General features: G+C 42.6%; 1 protein-coding gene across 2 annotated transcripts in view; it reads left to right on the top strand.

Annotated features, from left to right (window-relative positions):
• Window positions 1-294: 294 nt before the first annotated feature.
• The window catches only part of nrp2a (neuropilin 2a), an 87376-nt gene continuing 66324 nt past the window's right edge, over window positions 295-21346 (top strand). For both annotated transcript variants that reach the window (XM_065254161.1, XM_065254162.1), the window contains exons 1-2: window positions 295-996; window positions 16828-17005. In XM_065254161.1, the coding sequence (XP_065110233.1) occupies window positions 924-996; window positions 16828-17005 (251 nt within the window). In that variant the 5' untranslated portion in view covers window positions 295-923. The remainder of the gene's footprint in view (window positions 997-16827; window positions 17006-21346) is intronic.

The raw sequence follows: 21346 nt of genomic DNA, 5'->3' as shown, positions 1-21346 counted from the left end.
CTGGTTACGGCAAACTCTTAAATATTTTATTTGGTAGTAATTGTGAGTGATGGGCTGTCAAATTTCTTGTGGACAATGGGGGGCCTTGAAGTCAAAAAGGGTGAGATCCCCTAAATGTAATTCAAACGAACCAACTGGATAAATAGACTCGGACCTTTGCTGGCAGAAAGAGAAAGAGGGGGAGAGAGAGCTGTCCTCTCTCTGTTCGGTGACTGAGGGGTAGGCGGGCCAGGAAAGCTCAGTGTAATGCGATAGCACACATACTCTCTCTCTCACTCACACATACTCTCTCACTCACACACAGGCTGTCGCGCACATCCACATGCGCTCTGTGAGAGGACGCATCCGAACCGCCAGTGCGCTTCAACACGCTTCTGTGCGTAACGCCGATTTCACCCCTGTGACTGTCGTGCAGTTTGGACACAACTATTCTGGTGTTTCCAGTCCAGAGTAGGATTCAATGATTTATAAGAGCAAGAAGACGGCATATGACTTATACTTGGAGTGACAGTATGTTTTAAACAGGAGATATATCCCTGCGGAGAGCTATATCACCAAACACCGGAGACCAATGGAGCGCAATAACGCACGCGAATGCGTGACAGCTTTATAACGGAATACGACTCGAGAACAATTTTACTTCAGATTAAATTTCAAAGGTTTGGAGAAAACCGGCTGTTTATGCTTAGCATGACTTTTTGATGTATATTTAAAAGAGGTTATGTTACGCACAGTTTGCATTTGTTGTGCGCAATGGACTCTGTTTCAACTGAACTGAATATGGAAATCTGAGCCATATAAAAAGGAAAAGGATTGTTTTGTGCGTGTCCCCGTTTTTTCCTCAGTCATCATTTACTGAATTTGTGCCTTGAAGATCACTAGTTGAACACGGGTCACTTTTGCAAGACAGCGCGTTTGGAAAGATGGATTTCTGGCGATCTCAGCTAGGAATTGCGTTTGTCTTTTGCTTTGTTTTGAAGGTCGGCGCAGAAGAAGGTGAGCATTTCCTTTTAAATTCTGTTAAAGTTTGTTTAAATTCCCATCCAGTCAGGCTATCCGCAAATGACAAACAGATTTCTGTCCTGGCGAAGCTAACGTGCGTGTCTGCTGACCAGCCGAAGCAAGCTGAGAAAACATCTGACTTTATTTAGTCAAGATTCAGGTTTATATGTAAAACGACCTTCTAGATGTTAAACACTTTATTTATGCATAATCTGTTTAGGTGCTAGTTGTGAGTCCAATATATCAAAATAACTCATCATTTTCCTATTTGCATGGCCAATCATGTTGTCTTATGTTGAAAACGGAGATTATTGGAAGCATACTTAGTAGTCATCCAAGACACATTTCCAAAAATCATGGTTAAACTATATGTTACTGTAGTAAGACGATGGTAAATTTGTGTTTGCTGTGGTTTTATCACAAACGCACGCACTGTTAAACGGTTATTGTGGTAAACCCATGATTCGTTTTCGCAAGGTAAGGTTAATCATGCTAACTTTACACGCTTTCTGTGAGGAACATAATTTACCTCAGATATGTCCGAAGTCAGTCAGTAATCGCTTAAACAGTAAACATTTGTTCACCTCGATTTAAAATCCTGCTGGTTTTCGAATTCAGACGGAGGTTTCCACGCGAAAACAGATTTACAGCGTGAGGGGATCAGCGCGTGCCCCTGTCCGGCGTCACAGACCGCGAGCTCACGCGCGCACACAGACGCGTGTCTGTATCGTTTTTGTCGTTATTGCGATAAGCGTCTCGATAAACAATGTTTGTTTTAGATGCCATCAGATAGGTACAGGTGATAAGTCTGCAATAAACCAACCCCGTCCAAGTTTTCGTTGGTGGTTAAGATTGTTGTTAAAGATCTTAGATATGTTTAACAATGCCTCGTTGTCATTGTATATTTTATTTGAATCGCGATTTAATATTTTTGTAAATTGCAGTCAACTTTATAAAACATCCTACTAAGATTTTGGGGTCTAATTATGAATGTAAAAGTAACTTATAAATATGACTTTTGTTTTTATATGCCACATGGACAAGTACTAGAGTAAACTTTAGTATTCACCAGTGTAAACTGTAGTAAATTGTATGCTATACCTTCCTATACTGTACTGTACTATACAATGTATTGTAGTAGCCTGTACTACATACTACAGTATATACAGTGTACTGCACGTTGTTAGTGTATACTGTAGTATTTTATGGTATTAACTATAGTAAAATAAATTAATAAACTATAGTCGCTAAATACTTAACTATACTTTAATAAGTACTATGATAAGGCTTAAAACACTTATAGTATCAATAAATAAATTTACCCAAAGTAAAAAAAGACTAAAATATAGCCTACTACAGCATTTATGAATGTGGAATGTTAAATACACGTAACATAAATTTTGTTGACTTGTAGCAATTTATTAGGTTGTTCCTTCTCAAAATAAACAATCATTTAATGGATTTATAACTATTTGTATTAAACTGTACATTTACAACAATTATCATGGTTATCAGTGAGACAGTGGTAAATGTTTGCTTACTATGGTTTTACTGCAAATACTTCAACTGTAGTGAAAGTATGGTTTATTTTTGTAAGGTTTATGTAACCAATAACTGTCTTGTGGTTGTACACTCTTAAAAATGCTGGGTTTTTAGGGACGAACCTGGCTCGTTGGGTTGTAATTCAACTTATGCTGACTTGTTTCAACCATAGACTGTAAAATAAACTATACCATACTTTCACTACAGTAACTATAGTTGAAGTATTTGCAGTAAACCCAAAATGCTGGGTTGTTTAACCCATTGTTGGGTCAAATATAAACATTTTCTGGGTTAATTTAACCCAACGGCAATGCTCATCTCTTTTTGACCTAACGCTGAAGCAGATACTAGTTCTGTTGATACACCTGCAGTTTTACACCAACAGGTTGAGAGCTAAAGTGACAAAGTTGTTTGAATTAGTGGTGATAGATCTTTATTTATCATAAAATAGTGTGCAGCTGGATATGAATATACTCCACCTAACCTTCAACCATCACCTGTATAATTAAAACCTGTCCGAACAATAATAGACCATGTATAAATGGAAACTGTCTCTTTTGATCAACATACATACAATAGTATTGCGCAAACCAATACCCTAATCCTGGTCTCCAGCTTTAAATTATAAACAGAAGACACATGTGTATTGTATTAGTACAGTCACACAGATTATATTACAACTATATATGGTAGTATATACAGTATATATGGTACTAGTGCAGATTACAGAATTTAAAAAGTAGCATGTTTTAACACTTTAAAGTACATATGGTCTGGCTTGGCATATGGATGATATCAAGGCTTGATTCTCACGGTGCTCTGTGCTGTTTTCCAGTTATTGCTCTTGACACATCCAAACTCCCATCCCAAAAGTATTGGCCTTGATCTCCTAAAACTATGATGTAAAAAGGTAGTGACTTTAAAGTGGTAAACTACAGCAGGTCAGGAAGTATATAGATTAATGTACTTAAAATTTCTGTGACTATTTTGTTGGAATAATATTGTTGTTTTATATCACAGTGACTTATGATGGAAATAAATAATACTGTCTGTACTGTTTAACCTGGTTTTGCTGCACGAAAGCAGCATATCAAAATTTATTTTTACATTTTTAGATCAAATGTAAATGTTGCTTGTACTGAATATACTGTAGGTTGCCAGATAGTTACTGTATATGCCAAAATAAAATGTGTCCATAGTATTATTTTAAAGGATGCTTACCTTTGCAAGCCCCTCTAAAAATGTTTGCAGCTTCTTCAAGGAGCCTTTGTTCAACACTATTAAGGTTGATACATGTGATTAAGATAAAAAGACTCTCAGAGAGCAACATATAAATACTTGATGTGAACAAACAAAGCGCTTATTTTTCCCTGCGTTCATGTAGATGGATAGACATACATACACACACACACATCTAGTAACACACCTCTCGTTTCATCCACAACAACACCAGAATGGTTGCATATGCCGTTTTATCCTGGGACTGATCAATAGCGTTAGTGCTAATCTATGCAGTCTCAGTTTGGAAAGAAGGTCAGAAATTTGCATTTGGGGTCAGGAAACCATGACTGTCTCGGTCCCTGCGGAAGCCCGATTGCTTGAATTAAGTATGAATTAAAAATATGGCTTGCATACATAATTTAAATATCTCCTCCTATTAGTTTCATTTGGGCTTTTAGTGCAGTGTGTGTGTCGTTGAGAGAGCGTTGATGACAGCGTGACACATTGATGTTTGTAAAGTGGGGCATCGCTGAAGTTTCGGTGAAAGATAACTACAACTCATGAAACATAAATCATAGATTGGTGAAAGATGTTGACTAACCTGATTGGATGAGACGTGCTCCGCTGGACCTGACCAAACATCAGTTTATATTACAGTTTTTTTCGATTGCTAAACGACAGTGGGCACAACTGGAGTCACATGTGCAAAACTCTAACTACAGTCTGCACAGCAGCAGTTCATGTGGACCAAACTCTAGATCATTTTTCATTGCTTGAACACAGTTTTCAAAACTTAACACACTTATCCCATGACTTTAACCACAACCTGCACAACACTGTGGATTTACAGCACTTTGTTCAAATGCTAACACACTGCTATCAAAACTGTGAACCACACATTCAAAACAGAAAAGATTTCAGCCTTGTGCCTTTCAAACACTGCTGATTGCAATTTCATATAAATTTCAATTTCAATTTCATATATGTATTTCATTTATATATAATATTACCTTTCATGTACTTTAAGTTTCTACCTTTTTTTCTCATTACTGTAATTCCGTAAATTACTATAGACAACTGAAGCAAACTGCTAATTTTCATTTACCTTAAAAAATTATGGTGTTCTAAAAAAATAATGTGATAAATCAATAAATAAATCATTCTTTAAAGAAAACATTACTTGGTGTGACATCACTGAAATTGTTAAAACTGTAAAGATATAAAGTTAGTATTTTGTGTATTGGTGTTTGATGTTAGTGTTTTTCCTCTCAGTGTGTTGTGAGTGACAGTGTGTGTTATCTCAGTGAGGGTTGTGTTTAGTGTTTGGCTGCACGGAGCTGTTTTGAGTCATGTGTTAAGAGTTGTGCTCATGTGACTTTTGGTATTGCAGACTGTAGTTAGAGTTTTGCACATGTAGCTCCAGTTGTGCTCACTGTCGTTTAGCAATCGAAAAAAACGCTTAGGTTACTCACGTAACCCCGGTTCCCTGAAATAACGGGAACGAAGCATTGCGTCAGTTTGCTGACGCTATGGGGGGAAACTCCTGTTTACTCCGTGATTGAAGCCTATTGGTTAACGTCTGTAGAAAATACAGACCAATGACGTTTGAGCCCGCGCGGGGGCGTGGCACACGTCCCTATATAAGCCGGTGAAATACGTCAAGAGCTCATTATTATTCGACTGAAGCGCGCAGCCGAATAACACTCGCTGCGTAGACGTTTGTAGCACGGCCAGCGACGCAATGCTTCGTTCCCGTTATTTCAGGGAACCGGGGTTACGTGAGTAACCTAAGCGTTCCCTTTCAATACGGTTCACTTCGCATTGCGTCAGTTTGCTGACGCTATGGGGGAACGTAATCCCATCCCGCCGTGCATACACAACGGACTGAGGTGCCCTTACCGGAGAGACACTGCATGTGGCCCTAACCCAGTATATACATAGCTCTAGCGAGCGCAAGTGTAAGCACCATATATGAGACAGTAATACGCATACAGTGAAGTTTCTAAACGCACCATGATGCATATACAATAGAGCACGAGACGGCGGGTTCCCTGAGCGCGCCGCGGGCTGTGCATGATTTATTAATAGGTAGCCATGACGGTGAGCTAGCAACGCACCGTGAAGGCATACAGAAACGCAATCGCGTGAATCATTAAGCCGATAAGACCTGTGCTTGTAAGGCAGGGACATCCAGGCTATAAAATCTGACAAACGTAGACGGCGAGGACCAGCCGGCCGCGTTACAAATGTCAACGATAGAAATCCCCGTAGACCAAGCCCAAGATGAAGCCATACCCCTCGTGGAGTGAGCTTTTAAACCAACTGGACAATGTTCATTCAGGGAGGCGTAAGCCAAAGCAATGGCTTCGACGATCCATTTAGATAGCCTCTGTTTAGTGAGCGGCATACCTAAGGAATGTTGTGCGAAGCTTACGAACAGCTGATCTGACTTGCGGTATGAGGCAGAACGGTCCGTGTATATTCTTAACGCTCTGACGGGGCAGAGCGTGTTCGGGGTTTGTTCGCCGTCCGCCGTTGGAAGGGCGAGAAGTGAAACCACCTGAACTCTAAATGGCGTGGTCAGAACTTTAGGAATGTATCCCGCTCTCGGTCTAAGGACCACTTTGCTATCGTTAGGACCGAATTCCAGACACGACGGGTCAATTGAAAACGCGTGTAAATCGCCCACTCGTTTAACCGATGCCAACGCCAGGAGGAGAGCGGTTTTAAACGAGAGAGCGCGCAGGTCAGCCTGCTCGAGGGGCTCGAAAGGGGGACCGCGCAGCGCTTTCAGGACCGTGGACAGATCCCAAGACGGGACCGTGTTAGGTCGCGGTGGGTGTAGTCTGCGAGCGCCTCTGAGGAATTTAATGATTAGATCATGTTTTCCCACGGTGCGACCGGCGATAAGGGCGTGATTCGCCGTTATCGCCGCCACATACACTTTAAGCGTCGAGGGCGCGCGACCGCTGTCCAGCATTTCCTGCAGAAAGGAGAGAATATGCTCCACTTCACAGGTGTTTGGGTTTAAGTCTTTCGTCGTGCACCAATCAGAAAAAATAGACCACTTTTGAGCGTAAAGGCGCCTGGTAGATGGGGCCCTAGCTTCAGTTAGAGTATTTAACACTCGTCCTGAAAGGCGTGAAGGTTGCCGTTCAGAGACCAAACGTGTAGATTCCATAGCTCCGGCTGTGGATGCCATATCGTCCCTCTCGCCTGAGATAGGAGGTCTTTCCTCAGCGGTACTGGCCATGGTGCTGATGTTTTCAGCTGCCATAGGTCGGGGAGCCACGGTTGATTGTGCCAAAACGGAGCGACCAGAATTATCGCGCATTTCGTCTCTCTTATCCTCTGAAGGACCTGTGGTAACAGGGCCACCGGAGGAAAAGCATACAGAAGACACGCCGGCCATGCTTGCGACAGGGCATCGTGATGTCTCGAGAAGAAGATCGGGCAATGCGCGTTCTCGTCTGATGCAAACAGATCGATCTCCGCCCGGCCGAAGACGGTCCATATTCTCTCGACCGTCTGAGGATGCAGTCTCCATTCTCCCGGCGGCGGACCGTTGCGCGAGAGAATGTCTGCACCCGTATTGGCTACACCCGGTACGTGAGTCGCTTTTAACGAACGTACGTTCGCGTGAGCCCATAATAAAAGCCGTTTCGCCAGCCTGGATAGGGAGCGAGATCTCAGCCCTCCTTGGTGGTTTATGAACGAAACCACCGTCATACTGTCCGACCGCACTAGAACGTGTTGATGTTGGAGTTTCGGTCGAAAGTGTCGTAGCGCTAAGATAACCGCCCACATCTCGAGGTGGTTGATATGTAGCTGAGACAACTGGTTGTTCCACGCACCGAAGGCGAGCTCGCCGTCGCAGTGAGCGCCCCAACCCGTCGCAGACGCATCCGTAGTCACCACTTTCCTCCTGCTCACGGAGCCGAGCTCCGTGCCCGAGAGGAAAAGGTGAGGGGATGTCCATATCGAAAGCGCTTTCACGCAGCTGTACGTGATTTTGATTAATAAGCGGCCCGACAACCAAGCACGGGGCGGAACTTTCGCTTTCAACCAAAACTGGAGCGGCCTCATGAACAGCATTCCCAACGGTATTAGTGGGGATGCTGCTGCCATCAGACCCAGCATTTTCTGGAATCGTTTGAGAGGGAGATGTGAACCCGCTTTGAACGATGCCGCCTCGCGTCTGACCGTGAGCGCGCGTTCCTGTGTAAGCCATGCCCGCATCTTTAATGAGTCGAGCGTCGTGCCTAAGAACGTGATTCGCTGCGTGGGGGTGAGCAAACTCTTCTGGAGGTTGATTTTGAACCCCAAATTCTCCAAATGCTGGAGTACAACGGTCTTGTGCGCAGTAATTTCCCTCTCTGACTGTGCCAGAATAAGCCAATCGTCGAGGTAATTCAATATGCGGATGCCGCTCTGTCTGAGAGGGGCGAGAGCCGCATCCGCACATTTGGTAAATGTGCGTGGTGCCAGAGATAATCCGAAGGGCAGAACTTTGTACTGGTATGCTGTCCCGTCGAACGCGAATCTTAGGAACGGCCTGTGACGTGGCGCTATCGGAATGTGAAAGTAAGCGTCTTTCAGATCCACTGATATGAACCAATCGCCCGGTCGAATTAACGCCATGATTCGTCTGGCTGTGAGCATTTTGAACGGCCGTTTGGCAAGGGCGCGATTCAAAACGCGTAGATCCAATATCGGTCTGAGGCCGCCGTCTTTCTTTGGAACGAGAAAATAACGACTGTAAAAGCCTGATTCGCTTTGATCCGCCGGGACCGTCTCTATCGCGTCTTTTAGTAATAAAGAACGCACCTCTTCCCTGAGGATCTGTATACGATCGTCTGGGACAGTGGTGTAGAGAACGCCGCGAAACCGGGGTGGTCTCCGTGCGAATTGAAGTGAATAACCGTGTTGGATTACGTTTAGAATCCAGCCCGGCATACCGGGGGTGGATTGCCAAACGTGAAATTTGACGGCGAGCGTCGATATGCTTATGGACGTTAAGCCGTGTGTGTGTGTTTGTGTGTACAGAGGAGGAAATTTGCTCTTTTTGTGAAAAGGTAAAAATTTGTGTTTCGCTGTTACAGCGAGGGTGTGTCCAGCGCCCGAGGGGACTGAAACACGCAGAACTTTCGAGGGCGGGCCGGCCGAAGCGGGACCAGAGCCTCTTTTCCTCCTCAGACTCTCTTCAGGGAGGCGGTGCCGGCGTCGGGTCCAGCGTAATCCTAGGACGGGGACCGCGGCGTCGAGGCGGGCCAGCCGGTCGTGCAGGACGCTGGCGCTTGACCTCCGGTTCAGCTCTCGGCTGGGGCTGAGCTGGTGCTGGCTTAGGGCGTTGAGTTGGCGGCGGTTTTGGGCGGCCGGTCTCAGACGCTGAGGCAGATCGTTTCGGTAGAAAATGCCGCATAGCCTGCGACGATTTCTGTGCCTCAGTGAAGCGCTGGGTGAACCCCTCCACAGCGGAGCCGAAGAGCCCCGACGGTGACACGGGCGAGTCAAGAAGGGCAACCCGGTCCGTGTCCTTGATTTCCGTCAAGTTCAGCCACAGATGTCTCTCCAGAACAACCAGGCTGGCCATGGCTCTTCCTACAGCCTGAGTGGCGACTTTAGTGGCGCGAAGGGCCAGATCAGTCGCGCTGCGCAGGTTTTGAAAGGTCGACGGGTCCGGACCTGACTCGTCCATGTCGCGGAGGAGTTTTGCCTGGTATACCTGCAGTACCGCCATCGTATGGAGAGCGGATGCAGCGTGTCCGTCGGCGGCGTAGGATTTCGACGCCAGGGTCGATGTAAGGCGACAGGGCTTCGACGGATGGTTCAACTTAGCCCTCCATCCGCCGGCTGAAGACGGGCAGAGATGGGCGGCGACAGTTTCCTCGAGCGGCGGCATCTTAGAGTAGCCGTGTTCGTCGGCGCCGTCCACTACGGAGAGGACGTGGGAGACGGCGCTCTGAGCTCGGGTGGAGTGGGGAGCACGCCAGGATTTGGTGAGCTCCTGGTGAACCTCCGGGAAAAACGGCGCCTGCCGTTGGCGGGATGATTGACGGCGCCCGGGCTGCAGAAACCACTCGTCCAACCGGCTGAGTTGAGGCTCTGACGGCGGCGACCACTTGATATTGAGCTCCGCCGTAGCTTGCGTCAAGATGCGGATGAGCTCAGAGTCGTGAGGACGCGACTCGGTAGGTTCATCGGCGGCGGCTGCGTGGGCGTCGTCATCCGAAGCCGCCCAATCCTCCAACTCCTCAGAGGATGACATCATCTCCAAGTTGTCACCGGACCCAAAGGAAACCATGCCGCTAGCACTCGGCAGGGGGCGTAAGTCCTCACGGGCGAAGGTGACAGGATGACGGCGGGGAGACAGAGCACGCGGGGGATGAGCCGGCGTGGACTCGGTCTCAGGGTGTCTTCCAGCTTCACGGCTCCGCTGCTGTTTAGGCGGGAGAGCACGGGAAGCCTTCCGTTTAAAGATCTCGAGGCGGGAGCGCAGCACCGCGATAGGAAGGAGCTCGCAGTGGGCGCAGCCCGCCTCAGTGAGTACGGCCTCGGCGTGGGCAGGACCCAGACAGATGACGCACTCTTTGTGGAAATCCTCCACGGGCAAAGGGGCTCGGCAGGAGCCGCAATGCCGAAGCGACATTATCTCAACGCGCTTCTGCTCTTTTAGATACTCTTGTAGGCTCACCGGAAAGCGGCAGGGGAACACGCTGGTGTGTTGTAGTCCGCTGCAGTGCTTGGATCGACGGCGAGTAAGGGCTTCTTCTTCGGAGCAGCGAGAAGGTTCGCGCTGAAGGAGAAAAGTAATGAGCTCTTGACGTATTTCACCGGCTTATATAGGGACGTGTGCCACGCCCCCGCGCGGGCTCAAACGTCATTGGTCTGTATTTTCTACAGACGTTAACCAATAGGCTTCAATCACGGAGTAAACAGGAGTTTCCCCCCATAGCGTCAGCAAACTGACGCAATGCGAAGTGAACCGTATTGAAAGGGAACTGTAATTCATTCTTGATTGTTATGTCGTTTGTCATCCATAAATAGACTAAACTGCATTACTTTGGCAGGGGAATTGTTTACGATCATTACTTTTAATAAATGTAATTAATCATTGAACATTGATGTTTTTTATTGATGTTCATACAGCAGTTAGTTCTGGTCTGCTAATTTGATTGGAGAAGCTGTGCCAGGAGAATAGCTTCTGTATAGTTACAGTATTATTATGAACTGTGCTTTAGGTATAACTGTGATAAAATAACTAACACACAGCATCCGTAAAAGAAATTTGGTTGGATAAACTGAATGTTTTTTTTTAATGCAGTTATCATCCTACTCAGCCTCATTATTCCCCCTCATGTTGTTCCAAAATCATTCCAGTTTGGCTGGAAAAATTCCCTTTTCTGTTCCACTAAAAACAAGATACAGGTTTGGAGAAAGAGATAAAGAGTGAGAGTAATTGAAGGAGAGAAAGAGAGAGATTGAAACAGAGTAAAAATGAGGATGATTGAAAGAGAGAGAGAATAACATTGATTGAGAGTAGCTGAGAGAGAGAGAGAGAGCTTTGGCTTGGTAAGGATGAATGGATCACTGCTGATTTCCTCACCGCGGGTGACGGCACTTTTTAATTAAGGTACGAATAAGGGAAGGATAGAGAGAGAAAAAGAGGGAGAGAACGATGGAGATATTTCATGGATGCAACTTACCGGCACAGTGACAGCTCAGCACAGCGATGATGCAGTTAATAGAAATGAATACCAGCAGAGAGGAACACAAACTACTGAACACATAGTGATTTATATCATGTAGATGCACATTTGAAATACCTTCTTATTTTTATACTTTTAGTTTTATAAAGGCATCAAATTAAACTTTATTGGGTGGTTTCCCGGACAGGGCTTAAGTCTAGTAAACAGTTTGCATGGACATATCTAGAATATATTAGTGCCATTGTTTTGTCTTAATACGTCAGTAAGGTTTTTGCAAGTTGTGTTTGTCCTGATATGTGACCCTGGACCATAAAAGCAGTCATGATTTTTTTTAAATTGAGATTTGTTAGGGTAGGACAATATTTGGTCAAGATATAACTTTTTGAAATTCTGGAATCTTAAAGGAAAACACCACCGTTTTTCAATATTTGAGAACTATATTATATGGCAGAAGAGCACTTAGTCTGCAGCACTTCGACCTCAGGCGCAGTAATATTGACAGAAGTTTGAGCGAGAGTTGTCAGGAGTGATGTGCTGCATCTGAAACCGCCTACTTCCATACTATATAGGTGAAAAGCAGTAGGCAAGGTGAGTAGTACACTGTAAAAAATACTTTGCCGCCTTAAAAATTTTTTGTTGAATCAACTCGGATTTTCAAGTAATTTTCAACTTACTATTATTTATCTTGACTAGAGATGAGTTGTTATAACTACTGGTGAGTTGTTATAACTTATAAAATTAAGTTGACTTTTCTCAACTATATTTTATAAGTTGTGACAACTCATCTCTGTTAACCCTAAACCCAAGCGAAAATGGGAAAAAATAGCAAAAAAAATTGAGAAACCAATAAATAAAACGACAAAAAAAGATGCACCGTTTAAGTGAATGGGAAGGACTGTGAATGGGAAGGACTGGCGTATCATATGCACGCCAAAGTGGAATTTGGCGTATGTATTGCACGAGTTTTACACTTCGTGCTATTTATACGCATCTTCAGGAGACTGGGCTGACTATACAGTACCTAATGTTTTAACGGTCAGTAAGTAGGTACTTCATCTCATTCAGTACGTACTGTGCGATATGCGGTTTCGGACGCAGCCATGATGTTACTGCGCGCCGAAGTGCTGCAAATTAAGTGCTCTTCCGCCATACAATATAGTTCTAATTTTTATCCTCTTAAAAATCTTCACGTCAAAAATCTTTTGTGCCACCATACTTACTCGTGTAACTACTCGTGTAACAATCTTTAAATAGGAAAAACATGGAAGTGTTTGGTAGCTTCTAAATTCATCCCTGTTTGGATCCTAAGGAATGAATGCGGCTAGGCTAAACGCTAACACATTCACGACGCGCTGTACAAAGATTAAGTACACACATTGAATAAAGATAGGTATGTATGAATTAGTCTAAGTTGAGGTAAGAACACAATGAAATATTGAAAAACGGTGGTGTTTTCCTTTAAGGAGTAAAAAAATCAAAATATTGAGAAAATCGCCTTTGAAAGTAGTCCAAATGAAGTCCTTAGCAACACATATTTCTAATGATAAATAAATTTTTGACATATTTACGGAAGGAAATGTACAAAATATCTTTATTAAACATGATTTTAACTTAATTTCCTAATGATTTTTTTATATTTTTAACCCATACAATGTATTGCTGGCTATTGCTACAAATATACCTGTGCTACTTATGGTTTTGTGGTCCATAAATACATTCAGACTAACATACGGAAAATTTTTGACATTTCTTGAGTGAACGGGCCCTTAAAGGAAACATACAAGCTTATTTTCATTCCGTGTTCATGTCAAAAAACATCCCATCTGAAATCTCCTCACATGCTGTCTGTAGCTCCTCTCTGCTTCTGTCTCTATACATGAAAGAACAGATCTGTCTTAAAAAGTGCCGAGCACGCAGAATCCCCCCTCATGGATTCACACAAGACCCTCTCTTCCCTCCTGAAACCCCCCTGCCCTTAAAGCACACAATAGAGGAGGCATACACATTCAGACTGAATGAAGGTAGAATGATCGCTATCTATCTGTCTTTTTGTGCCCCTTAAATATATTGGGTAATAATGATGAAATGTATTGAGGAATTCAGGCTGCAAGAATGTTAAGGGTGTGGGCTTGACTGTCTTTGAGTGTGTATTCTGGTCAATATAGATTGAAAAAAATATATATAAACAACACAACATCACTCAAAAATGTTAAAAAAGCAAAGATTTGAGATATACAAATATAGACATTGTGATCAGATATTGTCAAAATATTTTATGCATGAAATGGGTTAGCAGTATTTGTTGCCTTAAAGGGATAGTTTTCCCAAAAATGACAATTCTGTTATCATTTACTCACTCATGTTGTTTCAAACCTGTATAATTGTATTTTTTTCTGATGACCACAAAAGAAGATATTTTGGGCAATGTTTGAATTCTTTGATCCTACTATGGGGGGCTCATGATCGGTTTGGTTTCAAACATTCCCCAAAAGATCTTCCTTTTAATACTATTCCTTTAAATATCCCCTTGTCCTAAGTGTATCTTATAAAAAGGCATAGCTGTAACAGTTGAAATGTCAACAGTTTAAAGAAACCCCAGCCTTTTTTATTTTGCTTATGACTAGCACACCACGTATGGGAATTGTAGCTGGAGGCGATACTCGGCTCCTTGTCTTAAGCGTTTTCACCACGCCAGCGTGTTGCGCCGAAGATCTTTGACGTAGGTCTTGGATGCCCTGAAGCTCATTTTGTAAGACAATTTTAAAAGTTCTCTGAAATGTCGATATGGATGTTGAGAGTTCGGGGGTTGAACATCTGCGGTCTCATAAGTCTCGGTCTTCTTGTGATGAAACAAATTTTTTCAGTGTGTGCTTCTCACTTTGATTCGATTCTTTTCTTCCTGGCTGCATCAATATCCTTGCATTGCTTCAGTTTCAGATTTTCTCCTTGCTTTCAACAAAATAAGTTTAATATCCTATGGCTGTAAATGCAATACAATCTATACACCAGATGGCATGTCCACAGCAGAAAAGTATAGCATATTTTGCAAACTGTGTCGCAGATGGAGTATAGACAGCTTAGATAATTATAACGGGAGCAATTAAATTTTTCATGTCATATCTCACAGCTTGTGTACAGTAGTGCTTATACAGTATAGCCAAAAAACAGCAAATGTAAAATGTAGGTGCATATAAGCGGTATCCCTTTCTTTTGTGCATCCCTATCTCACGACATTTCGTGGTATAGTCACAAAATATTTGATTTATTTATTTGTGCTCATGGACACAATTTTCCTTTTTTTTTTTTCGTGTCAATGAGCACAACTTTCTTTTCCGTGTCTCCCAGCACCACTTTTTTCGTGTCATTTTATGAATTGTTGTTTTATTGTTTTCTATTTTTAAACCATTGTCACTTGGGGTTAGGTTGGGTTAAGGTTTGGGGTTTGGGTCTAAAATGTAATACAGGGTTTCCCGCAGAAAATTTGTTAGTTAAGGTGGTAGGGTTGTGCAGGTGGGCGGGCCGGAGGCGTGGCAATCAAAGGGGCGGGGCGTACGCGTCATGATGAAAATATTTTATTTAAAACACTCAAATAAAACTCAATTTTGAAGAAACTATGACAGAAAATGAACACATACTAGATTAGTAATTAATTAAATGTTTTATCAACAGGCTAGTTATCCTCCAGACAGTGACGGACCATGTCTTTCTCTCATTTCGGCCATGTGGCGTTTGGTGGAATTTTTTTTTTGGACGACCTAGTTAAGGTGGTAGGGTATCCCAGCTTAGGTGGGCCGCCCGAACTGAAAAGTGCTGCGGGAAACCCTGTAATAGTAAACAGAACTATAGAAAGCACGAAGAAGAAAGTCGTGCTCATTGACACGAATAAAAGAGGAAAATCATGTCCATGAATACGAATAAATAAATCAAATATTTTGTGACTATACCACGAAGTGCCGAACTGTTATGAGGTTTTTGTTTATAAATGTAAGTGAATTAAAATGACTGTCGAATGGCGTTTGTTGAGATATAGGTTAAGGGTGAAGCAGTAAAGAAGTTTGATCAGAGATTTCCTAATGCTAGCTTGACAGCCTTGTTTACATATAAACACTACAGAAGCCAGCATCAGACCTAGAACTGTCAATCAAACCGTCCTCATCCTCTGAACGTAATTCCCAAGTTGCTTTCCTATGATATAGTAAACATAAGCATATAAACTTGGTATGCTTTTGTATTGTTTTGATCATTGCGGTTATGTAGTACTTTGTTATGTTTACTTACAGTGCATGCAAGCTATACATTTTATCAGTATGTTTGTTCCATGGGAATTAAAAGCATGACTTTGGGACAATGCTTGTCCAACTAACCCTAACCCTAACCTCGCAAAATAGGTATTTATTGTCATTTGCCAGAATGTGTTGGGGTGTCATTTGACATTTTTCATACATTTAATTTTATTAAAAAAAGAATGCATTGTAACAACGTATATCACAAAATATCTTAATGTGTATCAAATTTTGTTTGTAAATGTTTAAAATTCATCAAATTCACAAAAACATAAATATTTGTTCAGGACGAAAAATAACGAAACATTCTCAGTTTACATGTTCAGTTTAAGTGCATGTTACAATGTACTCCATAGTACCACTAACCTACTATTTTCTAATCCACGGTAGCTGTTAGCCAGGGAACGAAGTGGTTATACCCACACACTTTGCACAGTTGTCATGGTAAAACACCAGAAACTATTTCTGTCTGCTAATCTTAGCTCTTTTCAGAATAATAAGGACCAAAATGATGTCCGCTATGTGAGGGCGGCATTAAAAAAAAGCATTGTGTTAGCATGAATGTTAGCACGTGCAAGGCGTGTCTGCTAAAGATAACAGGAAAAATATAAAATACTTAGGTGGGGTGGTGGAAGAAAAGCTTTGTTATAATAAATCCCATTGTAGTTTGAGGGGATGACCCTTAAACCTCCAGAAAAGAGATCCATGTGTCACTTCCTTTCTTGGAATATTACATTTAAAGTAGCCAATTTAAAGTTTGTTTTACTGAAACACCCTGGCATCCCTTTCCTTACTTTGAAAAGAAAGCTTGCATTAAGCAAGTAAATCGGATACATTTTGATTTTCTGTTACTTCAAAGCTGTATTGCGTTTTTCCCCATGTGTGCTTTGACAACATGATTAGTATCCCTGTTAGTTCTTCACTATTCACTCAGGGATTTGGTAGAAGCTGATTTATGTGTTTAATTTACCTTCAGTTCACACTGTTCTGCTTGGACAAATTAGCATCAAGTATGTCTAATAGGTTATTTAGAACACAGCATCACATCTCTGTCTGTCTTTCTCCCACAGCTAAGCCATGTGGAGGCCACCTGGACGCCAGCGATGCCGGTTACATCACATCGCCCGGTTACCCACTGGAATACCCGCCCCACCAGAGCTGCCAATGGGTGATCAGCGCTCCAGAAACATCGCAGCGTATCGTGCTGAACTTCAACCCTCACTTTGAGCTGGAGAGACTGGATTGCCGGTGAGTCAGAAGAGTGGGATAAAGTAAAAAAGATATGGAAAATTAGTTGGAAAAAGCAGAAATGACGAACGATAAGTACCTGCATGCAATTAATTTACCTCCAACGGAGCGTGCGTGAACCGACAGGGAAAAGAAAGATAAGGGAACCAGGTGTGAAAGAGGTAGACGTGGCATGAACTCGATTTATCGGATGGGAACGAAATAAAGATGCGAGGAGCAGATATGCTATACAGAACGAGGGACTGAAGATTAGGGGGCAAAATGTTGAGGAGGAGGCCATGATCTAGGTGAAGAAAGGAATGATGTGTGGGTGAAGTTAAGAGAGATATAATGGAGTTCAGAGTGAGTCTTAAAGGGCTTACGCAGAGATGCAGCGCAGCTGTCGCCGGGAAAGGGGGTCGTCCCGAAGGCTTTTTCTGGAACACTTTTCCTCAGCTGTAAAATTAATTACGTTCATCCGTAGGCTGTGGGTTCCCAGAGCCTGACTTACATTATAATGACCACTAAATCGGCTTTAGTCTTGTCAGTTCGTTTCTCATACGTCTGTGGCTATAAAACTTGGGATATATTAAATGATAGATGTGTGAATGTTGTTGCCTTAACAAACTTTAACATTTTCACAATTACACAGTGTTAAACACACATTTTCAAGAAAACTCGTCGGTGTAGTTTAAATTAGCTTTTAAAATGCAAATACTGTTTATAGTTGACTAGATGCATGGGTCTACTAAACAGCTCACTACTCTTTTAAAAATCCTGTATAATTGGGCTGGTTTTGGGTCATGTCCACTAGACAACAATTAGATATTTCTAAAGGATTTATGCATGCTAAGAACGACCTTTTTATATGTTAAATAACTTGAACCATTAATTGCACAAAACAATCAAAATCCTTAGAAAAAGTGAAGACCTTTGGATTATGCATAATAAGGGAAACATTTCTCACAGCAGGCGATCGGACATCTGACAGTAATTGTCTTAAAATGCATTGCAGATGGTGAGTTTGCATTCGTGGCTGTAGCAGCGGTGCTTTAAAGAGGATACAATTAGAGATATGCAACTGCTCAGTAATAGCGTAACACTGTTAGCATGTTAGCATTATGTTTGTTTTTTACATGTACACGAACGTACGTGCACGGTCGAATGCACAGCCTTGCATAGTGTATTTAAAGCAACACTATGTAGTTTCCATGTAAAAATGACTTACAGCTCCCCCATGTGGTTGAAAAGCGCAACAGTGCCTGGTATCAGACACTCTTCTGCAGGCAGGGGAAGGGGCGGGGCTATGTTTCCTACCCTCCACCGCCACTTTCAGAGTGTGCTTGTAGCAGCTAGGAGTCTGCTCAGGTTGCAGCAACAGTACAATTTGTCCAGTTAAAAGTTGTTCTATCACTGAAATAATATTAGAGACATTATTTAAAGGTAAAAAAACTACAGAGTGTTGCTTTAACTACATAATACATTCTCCTGTATGCATATGCGTGACCAATGCGTACAAAGTCCCATGGTTACAAAAATCTGGGGTGCACGTACAGTGCGCGCATACTATTTTGATGACTACAATTACCCAGACCCTAACGTATGCGTAAAAACGGGACTATCCTTTTAGCTTAAAGCCCTGGGTATATTCTGCACAGTCGAACGCATAGCCTTGCAAACATAGTTCATTTGACGCATACACTCATTTTGACAAATTGCAATACCTCTTATGGCCTTTAAACTACATACTACTGTACATGCATGCGTGCACTCTTCTGATGATGAAAAAACCGGACTATATTTTGGCCTTAAGACTCTAGAGATCTACCATCTCTAAATGTACCCAATTTTAAACCACTGCCACAAAAATATTAAAGCAAACATGACAAACCACTAGGTTAACCTTGCTTATTGACCAGTCAGTTGCTGAATGACTTTGCCAACTGGACAAACATCCTAAACCACAACTATCAGAGCCTTTCGTGGCCTTTCTGTTATTGACATGCCCTCCGGAGAATCTAATCCATATCATCATAATAAACCCCGAACAATCATCTCTATTAAAGCTTTCCAAAAGGCATATGATAAAAATAACCCAAGGCCTTGTATGTTGGAGACATCGGTCAGGAGAAACATTCTCACCAGTTCTCCCTTCCTCTTTATTGTCCCTCCTGGTGCTAAGCAATTGTTGTTTCTACGCACTTCCCATTATGAGCATTTTAAACCCACGATTGCTTCCCCGTGGGCCCACCATATGTGAAGCATTATGGGGGAGGGCGAATCTCTGTTACATCTCTAGATTTCCGCTAAAAGACAATTCTGCTGTGAAGATGCCGGTCTCATTTTTTAGTAAAACAAGAGCGACGTCAACTGAATTTCTGTTTTGTGATTGCTTTGGAACGAGAGATTTTAAAACCCACATCTTTTGTGTTGGATCTGTTTGATAAGCATTTTGCACTTGTCTTGTACAATATCTCTTTTCCTGTTTGAGTGGCTTTATAACAATGGACAGATCAAGTCTCTCTGGGTTTTTCTTCAGGCTCCGAATGAGAAAAAGCACAATGATGTTACAGATAGATGATATCTTGAAAGATAAAGTGGAAAGAATCAATTGTGAATGCTCATTAGCATTAGTGAATTGGGGTGTGATGAGATCTAGTCCCAAGAGATTTCACGATATTAAAACGTCACAAGATTCCGCGGATGGGGCAGGATTTTGGGTGCATGAGCAAGGCATGCGGACCAACTCTGCTTCACCTCTGTAACCATGCCCCTTTCTGCATGTCTCCTACTAAAAATAAACTAGACACTTGCAGCTGCCCCATACCATGTAAAACACCCATTATTCTTTCACAAGAAATGTTTATTGTGGTCAGCAAGACTTTCCCTAGCTGATTTCTAGACATTGCGTAAAACCAGCCAATCAGATTGGAGCTTGCCATTTTGAGAAAGCCTCAAATGTGCATCAGATGTGGGCATGCCATCTCAGGTTGAGATCAGACCTTATCATTGAATGAGTCTTGCTTTTTAAGAACAGTGGAATAAAATTAAGTTATTGTGGTTTAGGTTATATTAGGAGTAGTGACCACACACACCATTCACGTATCGTTCTTCACCTGTTCTTAACCCTCATTACTCTGTATCAAGGTGTAGAAGAAAGAAAGCAAAATGGCAAAGAATGAATGATGGACAAACTTAAGAGGTGTTGGGGTGCCACTGTATGCTGCTCCATAAACAGCACAATTTTTCTAATGGTCCACTTGAAGCCTCCATCTAACCCATCTGTATTTTCCTATATATACAATGACTCATCGTCAGCACATTAAAGCAGGGTATGATTGAAAGGCCTGCTGTAGTCTTTTAGACTGCCAACGCTCTCTCACACACGCAGGCAAGCACATTTAAATTCACCTTGGGCTTATGAGGGTTGGCTCGATGTCTCCATTGCTCTGAGGAGCTGCCCGAGTTTAGCTTAGCTTGCAAAATGCACACCAGACAAGGTCAAAGCAGCTTCTCACGGCCTAAACTATACTAACTAATGTGCTTTTAAAATGACCATAAAACAAAGCAACATTTGACGCACATAGTAAAGGTATCGATGACATACAGAGCTGGGGATTTTTATTTGAGCGGGAAAGCCAGATGGCTTCTACCTGAAGGGCTTTGAGCAGATTGATCTCAGATAGATGCAGTAAAAACGGCAGTGAAATATAGAGCTATATATTTAATGTGATAGCCTTCTCTTTAGAGATGGGGGGAGAACAGAAGTGAGATTAAACTACTTAAAATACTGCTCTAGGTCTATCTACCTATCTGTGCTCTTTGTCGTTCTGTCTGTCTGTGTTTCTGTCTTTCTTTCTGTCTGTCTGCCTGTCTGTGTTTCTGTCTTTCTGTCTATCTTTCCTGTCCGCGTGTGTATCTGTCTGTGTGTGTGTCTTTCTGTTTGTATATCCTTGTATCTATTCTATTGTGTCTGTCTGTTCGTTCGTCCATCCATCCACCTGTCTATCTATCTGCCTATATTTTTGCATGTCTGTCTGGCTGTCTGCCTATCCTGGCCCTGTGTCTATCTGTCTGTCTATCTGTCTGTCTGTCTGTCTGTCTGTCACAAGCTTTGTCTGTGTTTTGTCTGTATATCTATGTGTCTATTGTATCTGTCCATCCATCCATCCATCCATCCATCCATTCATCCATCTATTTTGTCCACCTTTCTGTCTGTCTGTCTGTCTGTCAATTCTGTCCACCTTTCTGCATCTGTCTGTCCATCCATCCTTCCATCCATTCATCAATCCTTCCATCCATTCAACAATCCATCCATCAATCTATTCTGTCCATCTGTCTGTCTGTCTGTCTGTCTGTCTG

Source organism: Paramisgurnus dabryanus, chromosome 4, assembly GCF_030506205.2.
Source record: "Paramisgurnus dabryanus chromosome 4, PD_genome_1.1, whole genome shotgun sequence".
NCBI classification, from domain to species: domain Eukaryota; kingdom Metazoa; phylum Chordata; class Actinopteri; order Cypriniformes; family Cobitidae; genus Paramisgurnus; species Paramisgurnus dabryanus.
This window is presented reverse-complemented; position numbering and strand designations above follow the sequence as displayed.